Consider the following 19,326-nt stretch of genomic DNA (forward strand, 5'->3'; position numbering starts at 1 on the left):
ATTGCCAGCAGACCTCTGCTGCATGCAGTAAAATGCTGTCTAGGTAGGGCACTGTGTTTTGGAACAGACCTAATTGTCTAATCGAAAGCTACCTAAGCTATATGGTGTTGAAATCTGTCTTAAGTTATAAACCCAACATGGACTTAAAGGTTGTAGAGCACACTTACAGCAATTCTCTGCATCTGTTCTCAAAACACATTTGGTGCATTGTGCAACAGAGCTGTGCATTTCTCATGCAAAACCTGGAGTGATGCAGCGGTGCAGGGGTTGCGATGAGGAAGAGTTTATTTTGTGCTTGTAAAGGGTCTTATATAGCAGTGCATGTGAAACTAGGCTTCCTGTGTTCCAGGTTGCAGCAAATCAATTCCACCTTTTTGGGAATATTTTCTTCCCAAAAGACAAAACACCCCAGCTAACGTTCTGGACAGGTTCTCTTTGTTGTTCTTGTGGGGAGGGGGAGTGACGTTGTTGCATGTTCTCCTCAAACGTTTCTTCCAGAGCCTTATGTTATTTTGTAGTCTTTTATTCATTTTACAGTCAAAAGAATATCCAAGGAATGTGCCAGAAAACCCAACAAGAAAATATGTAGAAAAGGAGGTATGTAAGCAAGCCAACATTGGAGCGATATACAGAGAAGAGAGCGACTGGTACGTCCTCTCTCGTACCAATGGGATATCTCCATCAACTACAGAGTTTTGTGCACAGAGCAACACTGAAAATGCCTGTATATTTCTTTCAACATTGTTTATTTTATTTATTTATTTATTTTTTGGTGAATATGTGCTATTTCAAATTGCTATAAAGTGTGTTTGTAGACAATGTCCAGTTATACTGGTTTATATACGAGTCATTCTCATGAAACGGTACCATTTGTGTTTCTATTTTATTTACTTACTTACTTACTTAGTTGTATGTGTTTGTTTTTTGATTTAATTTTTTTAATTTTATTTGAAAAGGTTTTTTTTATTGTAGTTGTGCCACACAAATGTGAATAACCCCTTGTAAAGAAATAAATAAATAATTATATAAATAAATAAATAAAATAAATTGGTTTTCACATTCAACACTGTTACACTCAGCAACTTTAAAAATGCAAGAACTTTTAAAAGTTGAAGATCAGTGCAAAAAAAAAAAAACAAAAAAAAAAAAAAAAAAAAAACAATCATAATAATAATAAATGACTATAATAATAATAGTCACTGATCACTTACAAATATGCTTGCAGCATATCAAACCACTGAACCATATGACTTTTATGACCATGGAAAGTTCATAGTATTATATTTAAATGGTCAAGTATCATAGCAGATCATGATTGAATAGAAAGTTCAGGGGGGAAACACATCAATATTTAAACAGAAAATTAAAAAAAAAAAAAAAAATCTAGATATATGATAATAAATGATTCATTGATTGATTCACAATTTATTATTTTTTTTATTATTAGTATTAGTATTATTATTATACAACAAGTACAACACAAAATGTTATATGTAATGTTGATGAATGAACATGCAAATTGGCTGATATTTAATATATTTGTTAAAATGCTACATTAAGAGCTACAAGAGTTAAGTCTCCAAAATAATCATTTACTTATGACTTTTTACTGTTAATGATATCTGTAGTAAGTCATTGGTACACACACTGCACACAATGATACCGTTTTCTGACAATGACCTATGTACAGTATATATACATTATATACACAATGCTGAACTCTTGTTTTAATTTAGTTTAACACAAAGCATCATACAGTAAGATATGAGTCACTGCTGTCATACAGCTTGATATGTATAAGAACATGTAATCTCTTATGACACGAGTGATCTTGAGTGTTCCTGCAGTCTCAATATGGAGTCTGTCATTACAGAAAGCTCTGCACAAATGTCAAAATCTATGCATTGTTTTAAAAAGCAACAGCCATAGTTGCAACTAATGTAATGTGTTTAGAAAAGCATGTGTACACCTAGAAGAAAACTTAAAGAAATTCCAGTTAGGATTCTGTCAAGTCTTTGAACGCTACATAAAAGAATGTTTCGCTTTATTTTATTTATTTATTTATTTTAGTTACATGCAGGTTTTTATGGGAATAGTGTTTACTGAGTAACCACTTGCACTCAGAAAACAGTATTAATAATGACTTGACTCAGCTGAATTTGGCAATCTATTCTTATGGAATTTATTGAATTGCATTGAGTTCCATTAAAGAATGTTAAATTCAAAACAACTTAAGCTTTATAAGCAGCATCGTTGACTTGCTGTCAGTAAGCACAAAATAATTTAGACTCACTATATATATATATCACATGACCAGCTGATTGATATATATATATATATATATATATATATATATATATATATACACGCATTACAAGAAATAGCATGTATAGTAAGGCATTAATATTAGGAAAACCCTTAAACACTTAATTATTCTATACAATAATCTGTGCTATTTGTCTAAACCACCTTTTAGTGGTGAGACCTACTAACTCCAGGAGGATGAACTTCTGATGTTATTTCTGTAAACAGCATTTTATAGATACCCTTATGTGTATTGTGTAAAAGTTGGATAGTTTTTTAGTTAAAATATTAATACTACTCTGAAATGAAAAACATGTTCAAAACAAAAAAAATATAAAAATGTTTAAGGTGCACTCATAATAATTTTTTTGGCTATGTTGCAGTGCTCGATAAGCATTTTCAGTTACAAATTCAACAGATGTAGAAATGCACTAGAAATATACAGTAAGCCATTATTTATTTATTCCTCAAGCTATTTTTTTTTAAACAGTTACAAATATAAAGCATGTGGTATTCACCTATGAAACAAAAATATATGGGAATATGCTGGAAAATATAATTCTATATATTAAATCATATTTGTCCATATATGAGAAACTAGTGCTTATACAGTATTGTTACATGTTTTTCAATATATGAAAAGTTTCAATTCCTTATGTATTATTTCATATATTGTAATATATTAACACAATATAATATTCTTTAAATTTTCAATAGCATTAAATGATTTAATATATTGATTGTTAATAAGGAAATATATTTTCTTTGTGTAAGGGTTCAGCTGGTCATGTGATCTCAACACGGCTGCCCTCAAGAGTGTCATATACACTGGAGCTTTCATCTTCATTTTAAACAATTATTATTTTTATTTTTTTTAGGTGGTGTTGTTTTTTCCATAGGTGTGAAAGCTTACAAAAACAGCGAAATAACATGCAATATCTGTCACATTTGTAGAAAGGGTGTCTGAAAAATAATGGCATTGTGTTAGAATGTTCCCTGGAAATCTTCTCGAATCAGAGAATTGAGACAGGCAGCACGAAACACACACTACCGTCGCAGTCTCCCGTGATCATGTTATGACAAAAGTAAATAATAGCTAAGCATCAAAACCAATGTCTTTACACAGCAGCAGCTGCTGCTGAACTATTTACAACGGCGTTCAGGGAAAAACTACAGTTTGGAACAAATTTGCAGTGAGTTTGCGCTGTCGGTTAAATGATCTATGTGTCTTAGGGGAGGAACCCCTCCCTAGAGGAGCCGTCTGTCTGTGTATGGGACAGGAACAAGAGCAGCTAGCATTTACTCTACCTTATTTATTTCCATTACTAGATCCTTAATATACTTAGATTTGCTGAATCTACAAATATTATTGCCGATGGCTTAAATTCAAATTAAAGAAACCCGTCTGAATGCAATTTTGGTTTTCAGTAAAACGATTAGCTGCATTAAATAGTGGTTTCATGAGAATTTCTATTCTAATACTTAAGCCTCTAGACATTTGTAATTGTAGTCAGCTGTTTGCATTTTCACAGGACTGTGTCTTGATTATCTTAATAGCACGTATTATATTAACATAACAGCGACAGAAGTTCAGAACTTGGCAAACACAAACATAAAACATTTGCATTAGAAAGCACGATTCCGAACTCCAAAATTAGGGTTTTAGTTTTTAGAGTGCAATCTTTTTGATCACACCAAAAAACGTGCAGCAACATGAAATCTTATGTAAATTCCAGCAAATTTGCATAACATAAAATCATCTGTAAGGGTTGCCAGGCAACAGTACGCTTGTGCTCTAAGAGCCTGTTGATGGTCTATCCACTCTGCCGAGCTGTTTCAATCCAATTTGCCCTAGGGATTTACAAAAGAAAAATTTATCAAGACATTATGTTAGGTAGAAAAGCTGAAAATGTGACAGAATGGAGGTACTTTCAGGTTGAATGACACACACACATTAATGTTGATGTAGTCATTCTTCTAAAGAACATTAGCACGCACAAACACTTCAATCTATTACCAGAAGGCTGATTTGGCAAGAGCTTTTGAGGGAACAGTAAATAACAAAATCTTTATTCCTCATTTCCTTAAAAATCTTATTTTCTAATCCCACAAAACTGATGCACTGGCATATCATGAAATGATATATATATATATATATATATATCACCAGGTTCACAGAGTATTTTTGTGGCCTATGAATGATCTTTAGAGCTTGTGCAGTCAGAGACAAATTTGTATGTTTCACAAAATACATTAAAATCCATTTACTTCCATAATGTGATATATGTATTTCCAAGTGATTCAGCATGTTCAGTGAGTTGTGGGGCTGGGCTTTTGTTTTTTTGGGAATACTGTGCACCAAGCATTCACAGTAAGACCAGGTCCAATTTGATTTACCTTAAAGGGTTACTCCACCGCAAAATGAAAATTTTGTCATTAATCACTTACCCCAATGTCGTTCCAAACCCGTAAAAGCTTTGTTCCTCTACGGAATACAATTTAAGATATTGTGGACGAAAACTGGTATGCTTGAGACTGTCCCATAGACTGCCAAGTAAATAACAGTGTCAAGGTCCAGGAAAGTATGAAAAGCATCGTCAGAATACTCCATCTGCCATCAGTGATTCAACCGTAAAGTTATGAAGCGACAAGAATACTTTTTGTACACGAAGAAAACAAAAATAACGACTTTATTCAACAATTCCTCTCCTCTGTCTCTCCCCACATCACCCATTTTGGCAATTCTGAGCAGTACGCAGGCGGCATATGCTCTTCTGTGTCAGCCGCGCCACAAGGATATGTTTTTTATGTGTATTTATGCTTTGGTTTGAAAGACAACAGCGCATCGGCTCAGCGCGGCTGACAAAGAACAGCGTACGCTGCCTGCGTACTGCTCAGATTTGCCAAAATGGTGCTACGCTGATTTGGAGAGACACAGAGGATAGGAATTGTTGAATAAAGTCATTATTTTTGTTTTCTTCTCGTACAAAAAGTATTCTCATCGCTTCATAACGTTACGGTTGAATCGCTGATGGCAGATGGAGTATTCTGACGATGCTTCTCATACTTTCCTGGACCTTGACACTGTTATTTACTTGGCAGTCTATGGGACAGTCTCAAGCCTCCAGGTTTTTATCCAAAATATCTTAAATTGTGTTCCGAAGACGAACAAAGCTTTTACGGTTTTGGAACGACATGGGGGTAAGTGATTAATGACAAAATTGTCATTTTGGGATGGAGTGTCCCTTTAGATCAGTAGTTCTACTATTGTTAAATTATTTTGTCCTGAAAATAGGTCACAGGGCTGTTCTAAAAGGGCGTGGGAGAGGGTTTCTAAATGTCAATAACAAATTGCAAATATCTGGATAATTGGGAACAACAAACAAACAAACAAACAAATAGACTAATGAACTTTCAAATGGAGACTGTGCATCCATAAAGATCCATCAAATGGTATTTTAGCACAAATTCATCTTTCACTTGGTAGGAACTAGTTGGATTAGACAGATTCCAACACTGATAGGTTGTGTGACATATCGTTTTCCTTTGTTTTTAAAGTGTTAAAAGCTGTTTGTGCATACAGAAGATTCGTAAAGTCACAAAGATTAAGGTCTCAAACCCAAAGAGATATTCTTTATAAAAGTGAATGCTCATCCATGCCTTTCTAAAACGCCTCATTCAGACACGCCCCCACATGTTTACGTCACTGTGTGGGAAGATTTGCATAACACCACCCAAATCTATACGCAAAGAACGAAGGCGTAGTAGTAGTGTTGCTGCCGCCATGTCGTGGAGACGCTGTGTGTTTCGTTGTGAAAGCAAAACTACTTTGTTTTGCCTTCCAAAAGAGGACACAACTAGAAATCAGTCAAGTTTTATTTACAACACTGTTCCAGAACAGTTCAACCCAAATATTTTAAGCGGGATTTTTTGCTGGAGATTTTAATGGGTGTGGTATTTTGCTTGAGGTTTCGCTTGAGATAACTGGGCAATGGATACGCACTGGATAGGAGCACACCTTGCTTTTTAGAACGATGTGCTTTGTAAAAATCGACGCGTTTCAGAAAGGCCAGGCATAGAGGAGTACAGTATGTGGAAAATAATGTGTTTTTTGGAACTTAAACCATGTAAACACATTGCATTACACCAAATACGCAAAATATTGTTGTTGGTTTTTTTTTTGTTTTGGTTTTTTTTTAAACATATTTTTTTAACAACGTCATATGATCACTTTAAATTAAAACTTGGAAAATTAATAATTTTAATTCCAAGTTTAACAAAGAATATTTCTTTTAACAGTTTTACAATAAACATTTTGGTGTTGTTTTGTATCATGACTCGATGTCCAATGTAAAATTGGAAATTAAAGATATGGTTACAATGAACAACATTTTTATTGTTAATTTCAGTATTGATTTGTATTTGTTGATAATTAATTAACACAAGGGTCTTCAGTCTTTTTCAGATCAAGGACTGCTGTAAACAGAGTCACAATATTTCAACAATGAAGTTCCATGACTGATCCGGGTTGGTGTGTTTACTGGGAAAATAAAAAATATATGTAATATAAAATTTCTGTGGAAACTGGCCTATAATTACATGCCTATATAATTAATATAGTGCCAAATTAATGTTGTTTATATACTTATTAATAAAGTTATCATTATTTATTTACAGGATTGTATATTAGTACATTACATATTTTATGTGGGAGAGACAACATTAAGCTGAACTTTAGCTTCTTAATTGTAGCTTTGGCTGAGCTCAGACAATAATTGGTGGACCTCCTGCAGCCGGAACCTCTGCAGACTCCCTAGGGTCACAGACTCCCTGTTGAAGACCTCTGCATTAACTAATGTTAATTTATAAAAACTTGAAATGTTAAAATGTATTAGCATATGTAGAAATTAACATTAACCAAGATTAATGTTCATTTTTAGCTCATGTCAGCTATTGCAGTAACTAATATTAATGTATAAAGGACTTCTGTAAAACGCTTTCGCAAGAACGATTTTGAATTTACACATATTTTTCCATTTTCTGTTCCATACATGGTGAATATGAAATATTATATATAGATACATATATATATATATATATATATATATATATATATATATATATATATATATATACATATATATATATATATATATATATATATATATATATATATATTCTAAAAACATGATACTAGGAGGCACTTCTAACGAATTCTGTAGGCTAAACTTCAATGCAATCTTCAATGCATCTAGTTTTTATCTTTTATATATTCAGTTTAAGAATTCCCTACGATGAATCACGCTGTTAATAGAACGTTTAATGCCTAAAGGGTGTTTTTAAAGATTGCATTAATACCATTCCCCAAGTAAAGGGTCAATTATGTTTATTTGCTTCTATTAACATAATAGTCTAACATTGGCTACACATTTCCTATGAAACACGCATGCATGATGAAATCTCTCAGGGAGCTCTTTCCGTCATGTTCCAAATGGGCTCTGACAAATCACTTATTAGGAGAGAATCCCCACTGTATTCTTGGCTTTGGTGCAGTTTAGTTGTTTGAGAGAAGGGAATTTGGTGGGATCAAACCAGAGAACGTATTTACAAGGCATTCAGTGAGTAGCAGAGTTTTTTTTTTGTTTTTCTCCCCACAAGTAAGACGAATTCACAATGAATCATATTCCAGCAGTCTGCCAACGTGATGGAAACTGCTAAGTGCTGGAATCTGAACTAGGCTCTGACTGAGCGATGACATATAATGAAATAGCATGGAAATCGCTTTTGGATAGCTTAACTTTACCGAGGTTTGAAATGTGTGCGTATGTAGCCGCAGGCTAAGTTGCATGGCAAACAGGAGAAAGGAGTGGGCGGAAGTTAAGGAAGAAAGGCACAAGGGAAGCGGATGTCCCCTCCACTTGATATGGAACAGCTCTTTTAAATGTGTGGCAGCCCATAGGCCTGGCTTGAGCGGAGTCATGCCAGTGGCTCTTCATTCAGTCTGACTTGAAATGCAAGACACAGCTTATCCAGGAAGTTTTTGTTCAGATCCCACACTGCTCACTGGCCCAGTATATCTGCCCGCCCAGTGTCTTCCAAAAGCTTTTTGTTGTTAGTCCTTCTATAAAGGGCCAGTTATTCTTCCAAGGTCGAGCTGTAGCTGTTTTCACAATCTATATGTCGCTGATTCGATTCGTCTTAAGAGGCATGCCGAAAACAGAATGTAAACAGAACGTATGTCTATCGACAGAAGCAGCCGAGGATTTCAATGAAGTATTTCAGCCATCTTAATGTAATCATAAGTTTGCGGCCACATTTTTATTTATTCTTTTCATAAGCGTTCTTTGCAGTCACTCTCGGTTATTGCCGCAGCGGTTAACGCCAAGGACAGCTCATAATGTGCTCCTCTATTTATCCAGCACTTGTAATAAAAACAAAAGGCTTGTGATATAAAAGTCCTCTGGGCTACTAAAGCCCTGGTGTAAATTTTTGGTTGTCCTTTCTCTAGGATTATAGTCTCCTTAACCTTTAAAGTCAACATCAAGTCAAAATTGGCCCTATTTACTTTCTTAATACATGTTCCTGGTTTGATTGTACGCAATTTATTAGTGTACAACAGTCTTCTGAAAAAACTTTCCTTTGTAGGCCACATGAGTGGGGAAAATCATTTTAACCAACAGTCAAATTGGTATTTAGGCTATTGAAAATTATGCGGTCTTTCTAAAAAGATGTGTTAATGGCAATAATAGCCAAATAAGAACCCTTCCTCTCTCTCAAGGTATCTGATACTGTTGCATATCAACATTTGGACTACTTAGATGCTGATTTTTGGAATAAAATATTGCAATTACTTGGTTATGCTTAGGCTTAGCTGCTCAAATCTGACTATATCATATGTATATGTGCATTAAAAAATGAAAAACTGTACTATAACAAAAATAGATGAGTCCCACACACTGCTTTAGTTTGCAAACCATATTTTAATAATGTTTTCATCATGCAACTTTCATCCTGATGATAGTCCCATGACTGAAGAGTTGCATTAAAATATGATTTGCAAGCTGTCATATTTTCATATATATTGTTAGATGATTTGCTTCTATTTCTTCCTGCACACCTGCTTGTAGATTAACTAGGATCTACGGTGACATTTCATTTGCAAATGTAACTATATAAATATATTTCTATAACTGTAAATACATAATAGTGCTTACATTTTAGATTCTGTCAATACATCCACATTGTATGTTTCAGCATCTATTCAAATGTACAAAAAATATGTTTTTGTAACTGTAAATGTTATGTATGAATGGTTCCATATAAACTGGTGTTATATTGTTGAGGAATGGTTAGGTTTAGGGGTCATGAATACAGATGGCAGCAAACAGGTTTTGCAGTCACAGGCCAGCTGAGCAACTGCCACTGAGATGAATAGCTTTCTACAGGTATTATTCATATTAATTAATTAATATGACCTGGTCTGTTCTGGTACAAGACGTCAGTTTTCACCAGCCTGTCTATTCCCTATTGATAAAATAAGTTCCTACTCTGCATTTTAATCACGGTGCATTTGGAAATAGCTCATATTACAGAACTAAGATGGGCTCTCAGTCAATCTTTCACCTAGGATTGATACCGAAATCTGTATATGTCACATTGAAATTCATTTCCAGAAGTAACAAAAGATAAAATTCTATGACAAATGCTGTGGAATGAGAGAGAGAGAGACTCCTAAACAGAGAAGGCAAGGAAGACCACAGGAGGATTTGAGACAGACAGTAAAGTGAATACCATCTCGGACTGTTAGAAGTCAACATTTCGCCAATAGGTCCCTTGCCACACTGTGACCTTTCAGATATGTAAATCTGGGCTCAATCCATTGTCACTTTGACCCTCTTCTCCTGCTTTTCAGAATGGGATGCACTTTACATTCAGTGAGTTCTTTACACTGACGCATAGGTCACACAGGATGTATTAGCTCACTGTAAAAACACAAGTGTATGGAGACAGTGACAGGCTGCCGTCCTCAGCGGCTCATATTATATAAAGTGCTGAATAGGGCTGGGAATCTTATTCAGAACCAGTTCAGTTTTAAACAGATTATTTCCATGGAATTCATTTTCGTCAACTGTTCTTGAACATTCATGTTTTAATGTTGATACAGATGAAACACTGTACTGAAAGAGTGGTGCTATGGAAAGAATACAGTGTTTTATCTGAAAAGTGAATGCAATGAAATGTCAAAGTGAATAGAGTACTGAAATTTTGGTAACACTTTAGTTTAGGGAACAATTCTCACTATTAACTAGTTTCTTATTAGTATGCATATGACTAGTTTATTGGATGTTGATTAGTACTTATAAAGCACATATTAATGCCTGATTCTGCATGACCATATATTAAATCCCTTAATTTAACCACATACCTAAACTTAACAACTATTAATAAGCAGCTAATGTGTAATGTGGCTGTGTGTCACGTCACTAATTAGCAGTTTGTTGAGGCAATAGTCATAGTGAATAGTTTGTTAATAATGAGAATTCGACCTCAAAATAAAGTGTGACCAAAATTATTTTAGCGAAATTGTCATACCAAACTAATGTAATCAGTTTGGTTAGTCTAGTGACTAACTAGACTATTTGAATAAAAATATGAAAATAAATTAGATATAAAAAATAATCCCAAAATAATATTTAGAGACATTGTTTTTGGAATCGTTAAGGATAAGCATTATTATTAAATCCCATTCCCAATTATCCGGATAATTCCCATTCCTAGGGCTAAATTATAGAAATCAAATGAATGCATTTGACTTTTAAATGTAAAATATGAATTGCCTGTGCATAAGAAATGACTTCAAATACAACCTTAATTCATTAAATTCATCATTCATTGATGTAGTCAGTGGTTCATAAATCCAAGGGTTTAGCATTTGATTTGTAGTATTTCAAAATTTGATTTTCACTGATGTGTTTAACATCTGCCATGCATTAATGCAGAAACGTTTGGACTGTGAATACTCTCAATGAAAAATAATAGAGTTTATGGGAACTGCAACATGATGCCATTAAATCCAGATGCACTATAAAGGACATTTGAAATGACAGAGCTTTCTCGCCTCGGGTATCACAGCTGCCACCTCTCTCAAACAATGCTTTACTTTACCTTAATATTGTGAAGCAACACACCTAGTGGACTACAATGCACATATAAAGCAGGCTGTACCACTGAAGTTTTGCATTTCTTAAAAAAAAAAAAAAAAAGAGTTTTGTGAAAATCTCTTTAAAAGTTTGGCCTCACTTCTCTGATCATTTCCCAAGAGATGTAAGACATCATTAATCACTGTTAATAATGATTTGCCAAGTAGGGCAAGTTCCTGGAACAGCAGTTCAATTGACACGACAGAATTTAGGGTTAGATTAAGGGTTAGGGTTGTGGTAATGGCCGTGATAGTTTGACACAAATGCAGTTCCAGGACCAACAAAACATGTTGATCAAAGAATGTGCTGATTCTCCAACCACACAAACACTGTTGATGACATTGGTGATGATAGTAGAGGAACTGTAGCCTTCATTTGAAATGAATGCTAATGTTGAAATGATTGCGCTTTGAACAGCAGAGTCAAATCTATATTCAGTCAATTTAAAACAGAAAGGCTGATAATAAATATGTCTCTATCATTACAAATTGTAGCTTATCTTGTTAATGCTTTTTATTTATCTATAGTGTGTTAAGCTCTTGACCCTCTGAAAAGTATGTCATTTATTTTAATGCAACTCTGCAGCACTCATTGTATTGAAGTACTACTTAGTTGTTGTTTTTTTTAAACTATGTATGACTTGTAATATAAAGAACAGACTTAATAAGAGGGTCAAACTGATAATTTATTTCAATATTCTGCTATCATGTACATTAAATGATCTGTCATTGTTTACGCCATTTAATCTAATGTCAGCCAAATTCTAACCTCTTATTAGGTTGTGTTCTAATTGATGCACATTATGTGAACTTGATTCTGTATACATGAACAATCATCTTATACATTTAAATGATTTGTGTTATTGACCAGTTTCATGTAAGTTAATGAATACTGTCTAATATTAATCACATGAATAGCTAAATTCATGTATAGCTTTTTTAGTCCATTTCCTGTCTTGATGATCATACTATTTTGAATTCGCCTGTGTTTCTCTGTATTTTTCCTGCTTTACTAACAGGAACCCATTCCAAAAAACAGGGCGAGGATTTATCCGATAACGACGGTGATGAAGATGAAGGTATTCACTTTGGTGATGAAAGACATTTGCATGTCTTGGATATTTTTTCCTCTGTACTTTGACTGCAGCCCTCCCTTGTGCATCTTTTTACCTTCCCTCATGGTCCCTTGTATGGGTGTGGTGGATGACTGTGTCTCAAATGCTTCAATACTATCGTGTCAGGGAGATTTTTAAGAATGAGAGTGAATTGTGTAGGTGCAGCGTTTTTTTTTTTTTTTTTTTCATCTGTTTTATATGGTATACCTTAGGCTAGAATTGTATTCATTTGTGCAGTGGTTTTCAACTCGTTTGGCATAGTACCAGCATTATTTATCTTACAAAAGTAACTAAAAAGTGCTTAAAATCCGATGAAATCTATTTATATGACAATGAACAACATAAGCCCAATAATATGCTATTGTATGTTTGTTTTCTTTACATTTTATTGGTTAAATTTAATAGGGACATCAGTAGTATTGGTGGATTGGTGGATGCCATGTTTATTAATATTAAAAAAATAATATTTAATATATCTGTATATATATATACTATATATATATATATATATATATATATATATATATATATATATATATATATATATATATATATATATATACTGTATTGCTGATGCATGATGCCTCATTCTATTGAGTCTCATTTAGTTGTGTAAAAGCTGTATAGAATTGGATCATAGGCCATAATACAGTGCAAATGATTCATGATGTTGTTATTAAAATCTTTTTGTTGTTATTTGGCTCCCGTATATATTTTACTAGCATGCAAGACTAGCACTCTCTGTGTTCAGCAACGTGGAGACACATATGAGGCAAGCATGGGATATCACAACACAGTTTTTAAAACAGGCGAATGGATTTAGATGAGGAGAGAGAGGCTGACAAGTTGTGGTAAGAGGATTAGCAATGGAGGAGGAAAAAGCATGCGCGCGAGAGAAGTTGCCAATCAGCAAGAGCATTGTTCAATTTCAGCATTTATCTTGGGATATTCTGGGCTCAGGGTGGATATCTGGCGAGATTAGAATAGGGAAAGTATTCTTCCCCAGTTACTGTGAAAGGCTTAAACCCCAGAAACTCAAATCCTGTTATTGTTGTTCCTTTGTGCTCCTAAACTGACAATAGATTTTATAGGTGAGGGACATGTTCAGTGCTGGGGTTATGGTCAAGTTGTACACCCCTACTGTGCCTTTGTTGGTTTAGACCAAGTGCTGATCTCAGTTCTTGTCTGGCTGGCCACATTTATTGTGTTCAGGTGCTGCATCAAAGCTGGCACTTTACATTTGCCATTCTACTGTTGTACTTTAAAGTGGTGTCTAAGGCTGAAATGGGAACCAAAACAACTCAAGTTTGAAGCAACTCAGTCAGGGGTATTATCAGCAGTGTTAATCGATATTCTTTCTTCAATACCAACAGAGGCAGAGGCCTTGTAATGCACACGTCTTAGCCCTCCACATGTAGGGAAGCTTCCCTTGGGAGGATTTGTCTTCCAATCCAAAGCGGTTGCAGTTGGCTGGTTCAGACAATCCGATTTCTGACTTGTGCAAATGTGGTGGCTCTCTATGAAAATTCCAGTAGGCTCCAGCAGTCAAGCAGCATGTCCTTCCAGAAGCTTTTCCTCTTGGTCTGGAGGTTGGATTTATGGACACAGCAGTCCCAGTGGGACGTGGATTCAGCTCTGGATTGAGATGTAGTCCACCAAAATATCCATGTTCTAGCTCAAGGCATGTTTTTGCATGAGGTGCCAATTACCCTGCATCAATGGCCTGCCTATTTTTCCTTGACTCTGAATGGCCAAGGGGTATGGCGTCAACAGTGACAATAGGGAGCATGGCTTGTGAAGCATGCCAGAACATTAAAAGAAAACAAGAATACAAAGCAGGCAAAGGTGGCAAATGAGTCGGCCTAGACTGGGAGGCTGTGGTTGGTAAATAGTTGAGCCTCACTTCCTTGTTAAAGCATTTCAGGTAACGCCACTGATGTTATCAAATATAAGAGTGGGACAAATTAGTTTTGACACTCAAACAGTGCCGGAATGATATTCCACTTGAGCAAAATATATCGGTATGCCCCGTTTGTCTAACAAGGCGTGCAAGTCAAAGCAACAATACTCGGACACAGAAACTAGAATTGAGCTGCCACTGCATATTTGCAAAAGATAGCAATAGTGAGCATGGCACATTGTTCACCTTACAACCTCTAATCTTTGCTGACTACATACTGTATCACTGTGAATCTAGGCCATTCTTACTTGGCAAACAATTCTAGACGACATCACCACACACTTAATCCTTTGCCAGATCAACCAGGAGCCTTTAGGCACAAATTAAGGCAACTGTGTGAATACATCCCAGTCATTCCATCTCTTTCTGCTCACTCTGGCTGAATCCCAATTTATCTACTTCTAGATAGGAATGCATGCAAGTTTATATGTCAGTATTATGACATCTATGTGTTATTTAATGTGCTTTAATTTGGGATGCACCGGTCCTAATCTGGTTTACTTTATAGTATGAATACAGTGTGACTTGGGATTCAGCCCAGACATCTGTCTTTACCTCTGAAATAGTTTGGGCTCATATGACATAATGTAACTAGCAAGCTGTTGGAATCATTTCTCAGCTGGTGGTCCTTATTTCAGTCATCAGATTTGGCACAAACAGATTGCAGTGCCTATCATTGTGTAGAGCATCATTGGCAATTAAGTCAACCTCAGGTGCTACTAAACAAAGCTATAACACCTACCTGTACAGTTTGCACTGAGGTATACTGTTATGGTACTGGTACATTAAGTAGGTATATATTTAGGTACAGGGAACTAATTCTTTATGTAGAGCATGGCAGTAGTGATATACTGCGTTTGGCTCACTGGAAAACATACCATGTCTCATGTGTCTGTTGTCTTTCCCAATGTTGACAAATAGATGCACATAGCTATTGCTTGGCTCGCTTATCCATGTGCCCTAATTAGACAAAAGAACCCTTCCCTCCTCCAGACACTAGCCCTCTTCCCATGGTGCCAGTGGGCAGGCCAGCTCCACCTGCTTAGGTGTTAGGAAGGATTTCACTCAGTGTCCAGTCTAGAACGGAGTTCAGTGCCTACCATCACATAGGATGGCTTAAATAAGAAATTGGCCAAATTGGATGTATGCCTCTTTGTAAAATTTTGTGCCAATAGTTGAAGGAACAGACTGGGAACGTTTGTGGCATAAAAGTTGCTTTGTGGGCTAGTGATTTGAACGAACTCCTTAATGTTAGACTTTGGTGTGTTACCTGTCCCACATTTTTGTGTTACAAACATGAGTGCTACCTCAAATTACTTGTTTAGGAAAGGTTTGCTATTTGTTTGAACTTACAATGGTCACCTGGAAGACAGTACATAGGGTTGAAAACTGAAACGTACTTAAGGTCTGTTCACACCAAAACTAGAAACCCAGGCTCATTGGAAATACATGGTTGTGGCGATCTTTCTGCAACACCAATATTACATACCTTGCTGTGTTCTTCACAGCAGTTTTAATGTGGGTAGTGGTAAACTCGCATTTAATACGTGACCATGGCCACGTTTTTATTTAATTAGTTCAAGCACATATTGCTGCATTTTTATTATGTTGCTTCAGGTACATATTGTGGTGGTTTAGAATTCAGATGTCTGGGCAGTGTCGCTAAAAATGTAATGCTCTATTGTGTTGAAAAATAGCATAGTCATACACCAAACCCAACCCTAGTGTTAGATAGTGTTAACAAATGCAAAAGTGATATAAAAACACATTTGCTGATGGAACTGAAAAGTATTGTTTTTTTTTTTAAATCTCATCATAGCATCAAGTCATACAGTAGCATAATATTGTGCAAGGAGTAGTTTTGCAGAATTGTTGGCAAAGGCATGTATTTCCAATGAGTGTGGCTAGCAACAGAATGTTGGGTGCGAATGGTTGTTAATGCCTCTGTTCAGACTGACACAAATATTTACATACGGTCAATGCTGCAGATATATATATATATATATTTTTTGAGAGGTATTATCTAATCTCTTTTTTCATCACACTGCAAATAAAGCTGGCGAAAAACTGGCCAGATTTTTTGCCTAACATTTGTGCTGGTGAGAACAGGTCTTCACACTCAGGGAGGGTCCTGAACTCTATCTGCTAAATAAACCAGAACACCATTAAAAGTTCACCTGCACTATTTGCCTGTTAGCGTTCCACTGTACTGCCCATGGTACACTGTGTGTTTTAGGTGATTTAGGCAAATTTTACTGGAATGATAAGGGGTTAAGCAACCACCCAGACACCTTAGCAGTATGGTGATAAGTTTTGCACAGGCAGTTGGCACTCACATTTGTAAAAGTCTATATTCCTTGGCATCAGTCTCAGGAAATTGTCACAAATTCTTGAGAGTATGGTCATTTTGCATAATTATAAACTCTTTGCAGGTGTGTGTGTGGTAGTGCTTTTGGTTAGTAGCGTGTGAAGTGTCTGATATGGAATCTGCTGGTGGTGCAGTGAGTTTCAAAACTGTCTACACCCTCCCCCCTTTTCTGTCTCTCTCTTGGTCTCTCCCTCCTCCTCATTCACTACTAGAAGCTGGGCTTCAAAGAGTACATCAAACCACCTGTTTCGGTTTAGTACCATCATATTTAATGCACAAACACCGCAGCCCAGTCTCAAGAACTTACCTTCTTCAAAGGTCACTCATCCTATCTGGACTGAGGTTGAGCCATTGAAATCAAAGTCTATAAATTGCCAAATGCAAACATTTTGCATTTCACCTTGGCCAATATGTGTTATTAAAACTTGTATTTAAAGCACTGCAGTTTCACCATACCCTGCACCCCAGTTATCCTACTCTCTTACTGCACTTTTTGCAAAAATGAATAGCAGGTCCATAAAACAGTACCCAAGAAATACCCATTGAAGGCTCCATGTGTATATTATGCAGTTTCCTGCAGAGTCCGAGCCATGCTGGCTTCAGAAATATTCAGTCTGACCTGAAACTGTCGTTCTTCAACATTTATGTTATCTGTGATGAGTTCAGCGGTGGGGTCTAAAGTCAAAACCTCAGCTCGGGAGCTCATACAATGCTCACAATAAGAATGTTTGACAGATTCCATGTTTTACAGCGTCAGTGCTAGTCTAGGCCACTTATCAGTGCTCACGCTGTCCAGTTCCTCTAGAGTGACAGGCCGTTGAGAGGTGGCCCGTTGAGAATTTTGAGAGGTTCACAGATAGCTTAACGCGTCCTCCTCCTGAGCTTTACAGACATGCTGAGCACTGCCACCCAGGTCTGACATCCACCATATTTTAACACTCTAACCACAACTCTGATGGAGATGCAGAGTAGTTTGTGAAGAAGGTCGTTCTACCCATCGTGCGCTCAGAGATGTTAAGTGTTGTTTCATTTATGGAAGCAGGGGTCTTCACCTTCTTTAGTTCACTTGGAGATGATTGATGGAGGTTATATAAAGGAATAGATGCATGCCGCCCGCTGCTTTTGAAGATGAAACATATGCATTTGTTTGTGAGTTTGTGTGTGTGTCTGTGTGTCATAGCGAATAAGTCATGTTTACATGTCAAAGAACATATTTGTACTGTACATTCATGAAGCTGACATTTCAGTTAATGTTCTATTGTTTCACCCCTTCTGTACATGGTCATTTATGTCATGGTCATGATGTGTTTGTGAAATGCAATTGTCTTTACAATGTCTTTTAATCAATATTTCTCTTCTTTTTCCTCAGGATATGAATTTGGAATCTTATGTGTTCAAGATGTCTTTAATGGGATTACGATTTTGACATTTAAAATGAATATTTGGTAGAGAAGAGATCAGTTAGCAGAGTATTGTGGGTTGTTGTTTTTTTTTTTTTTTATGTCACATTATTCCGACATGATGTGAATCAACAAAAGAGGCTACTGATAACACTGACATGACTAATCTTTGTATTGTTTTTTTCTAATTGATCTTTTTCATTCGATATCTCATCCTGTGCATCCCTTGTGCAGGAAGTCGTGTGCATTTTTCTCTCTCTCGCCTTCTTTTTTCCCACTCCATACATTGTCTTTCTTCCGTACAATAAGTGTTAACAGAGAATTGTCATTTCAAAGCAGTGCCTTATCATACTTCTCTCAGATACCAGATGAATCTTTAAAAGTAACCGTAAATGTTTCAGCTGCCGGATCTGAAATGGAAAAATTCTATACAAATCAGTTCTCGCTTGTTCCATCAGATCAGGAGCGTAACATACAAATGTGTTGTTGCAATGTAAAGTAGACATTAAGCGCAGACAACGGCACAGCGATTTTTTTGCGAGAAAAAGCGAGCCGGTAATTTGCTTTGACCGCATACATGCAAATAGGCACATCTTTAATAGGAGGGCTTGAATGCAAATGGGGGCAAATGCACTGGAGTGGTGTTTGCGATTAGCCATTCTCAAAGATTCTGAATTCTGATCTGCCGTATCCATGGCAACCCTCAATACAATACAGCATTTTGAGTCGTAGCCCAGCAGTGCTCGCTTCTCAAGGCTTCTGTCTCTTTCATCTCAGTAGAGAGACAATTTTCCCAGCTTGTGCTATTTTTTCTGTTTAATATTATGTCATTAGCAGAAAATAACAAACTGATCATGGTTGATTGAATAATGTCTATATAAAAACATTAAGAGAAATAGGAAGCATGTTCTTCTAAACCTGTATTACAGTCTTTCTTCTGGGAAGCACAAAAGGAGATCTTGGATAGAATGTTCAAGCTT

At 36.0% G+C, this 19,326-nt stretch overlaps 1 protein-coding gene across 4 annotated transcripts in view; it reads left to right on the forward strand.

The window, feature by feature from the left end:
- nlgn3a (neuroligin 3a) overlaps window positions 1–19,326 on the forward strand; it is a 185,429-nt gene that overhangs the window by 50,782 nt on the left and 115,321 nt on the right. Inside the window, exons 3-4 of one of the 4 annotated variants that reach the window (XM_042769820.1) lie at window positions 538–597; window positions 12,523–12,582. The exons of 1 other annotated variant lie outside the window; for it this stretch is intronic. In XM_042769820.1, the coding sequence (XP_042625754.1) occupies window positions 538–597; window positions 12,523–12,582 (120 nt within the window). Of the gene's footprint in view, window positions 1–518; window positions 598–12,522; window positions 12,583–19,326 lie in introns of all 4 variants that reach the window. 2 more of the 4 variants (XM_042769824.1, XM_042769822.1) reach the window with 2 other exon arrangements.

Source organism: Cyprinus carpio, chromosome A14 (assembly GCF_018340385.1).
Source record: "Cyprinus carpio isolate SPL01 chromosome A14, ASM1834038v1, whole genome shotgun sequence".
In the NCBI taxonomy this organism is placed as follows: Eukaryota; Metazoa; Chordata; class Actinopteri; order Cypriniformes; family Cyprinidae; genus Cyprinus; species Cyprinus carpio.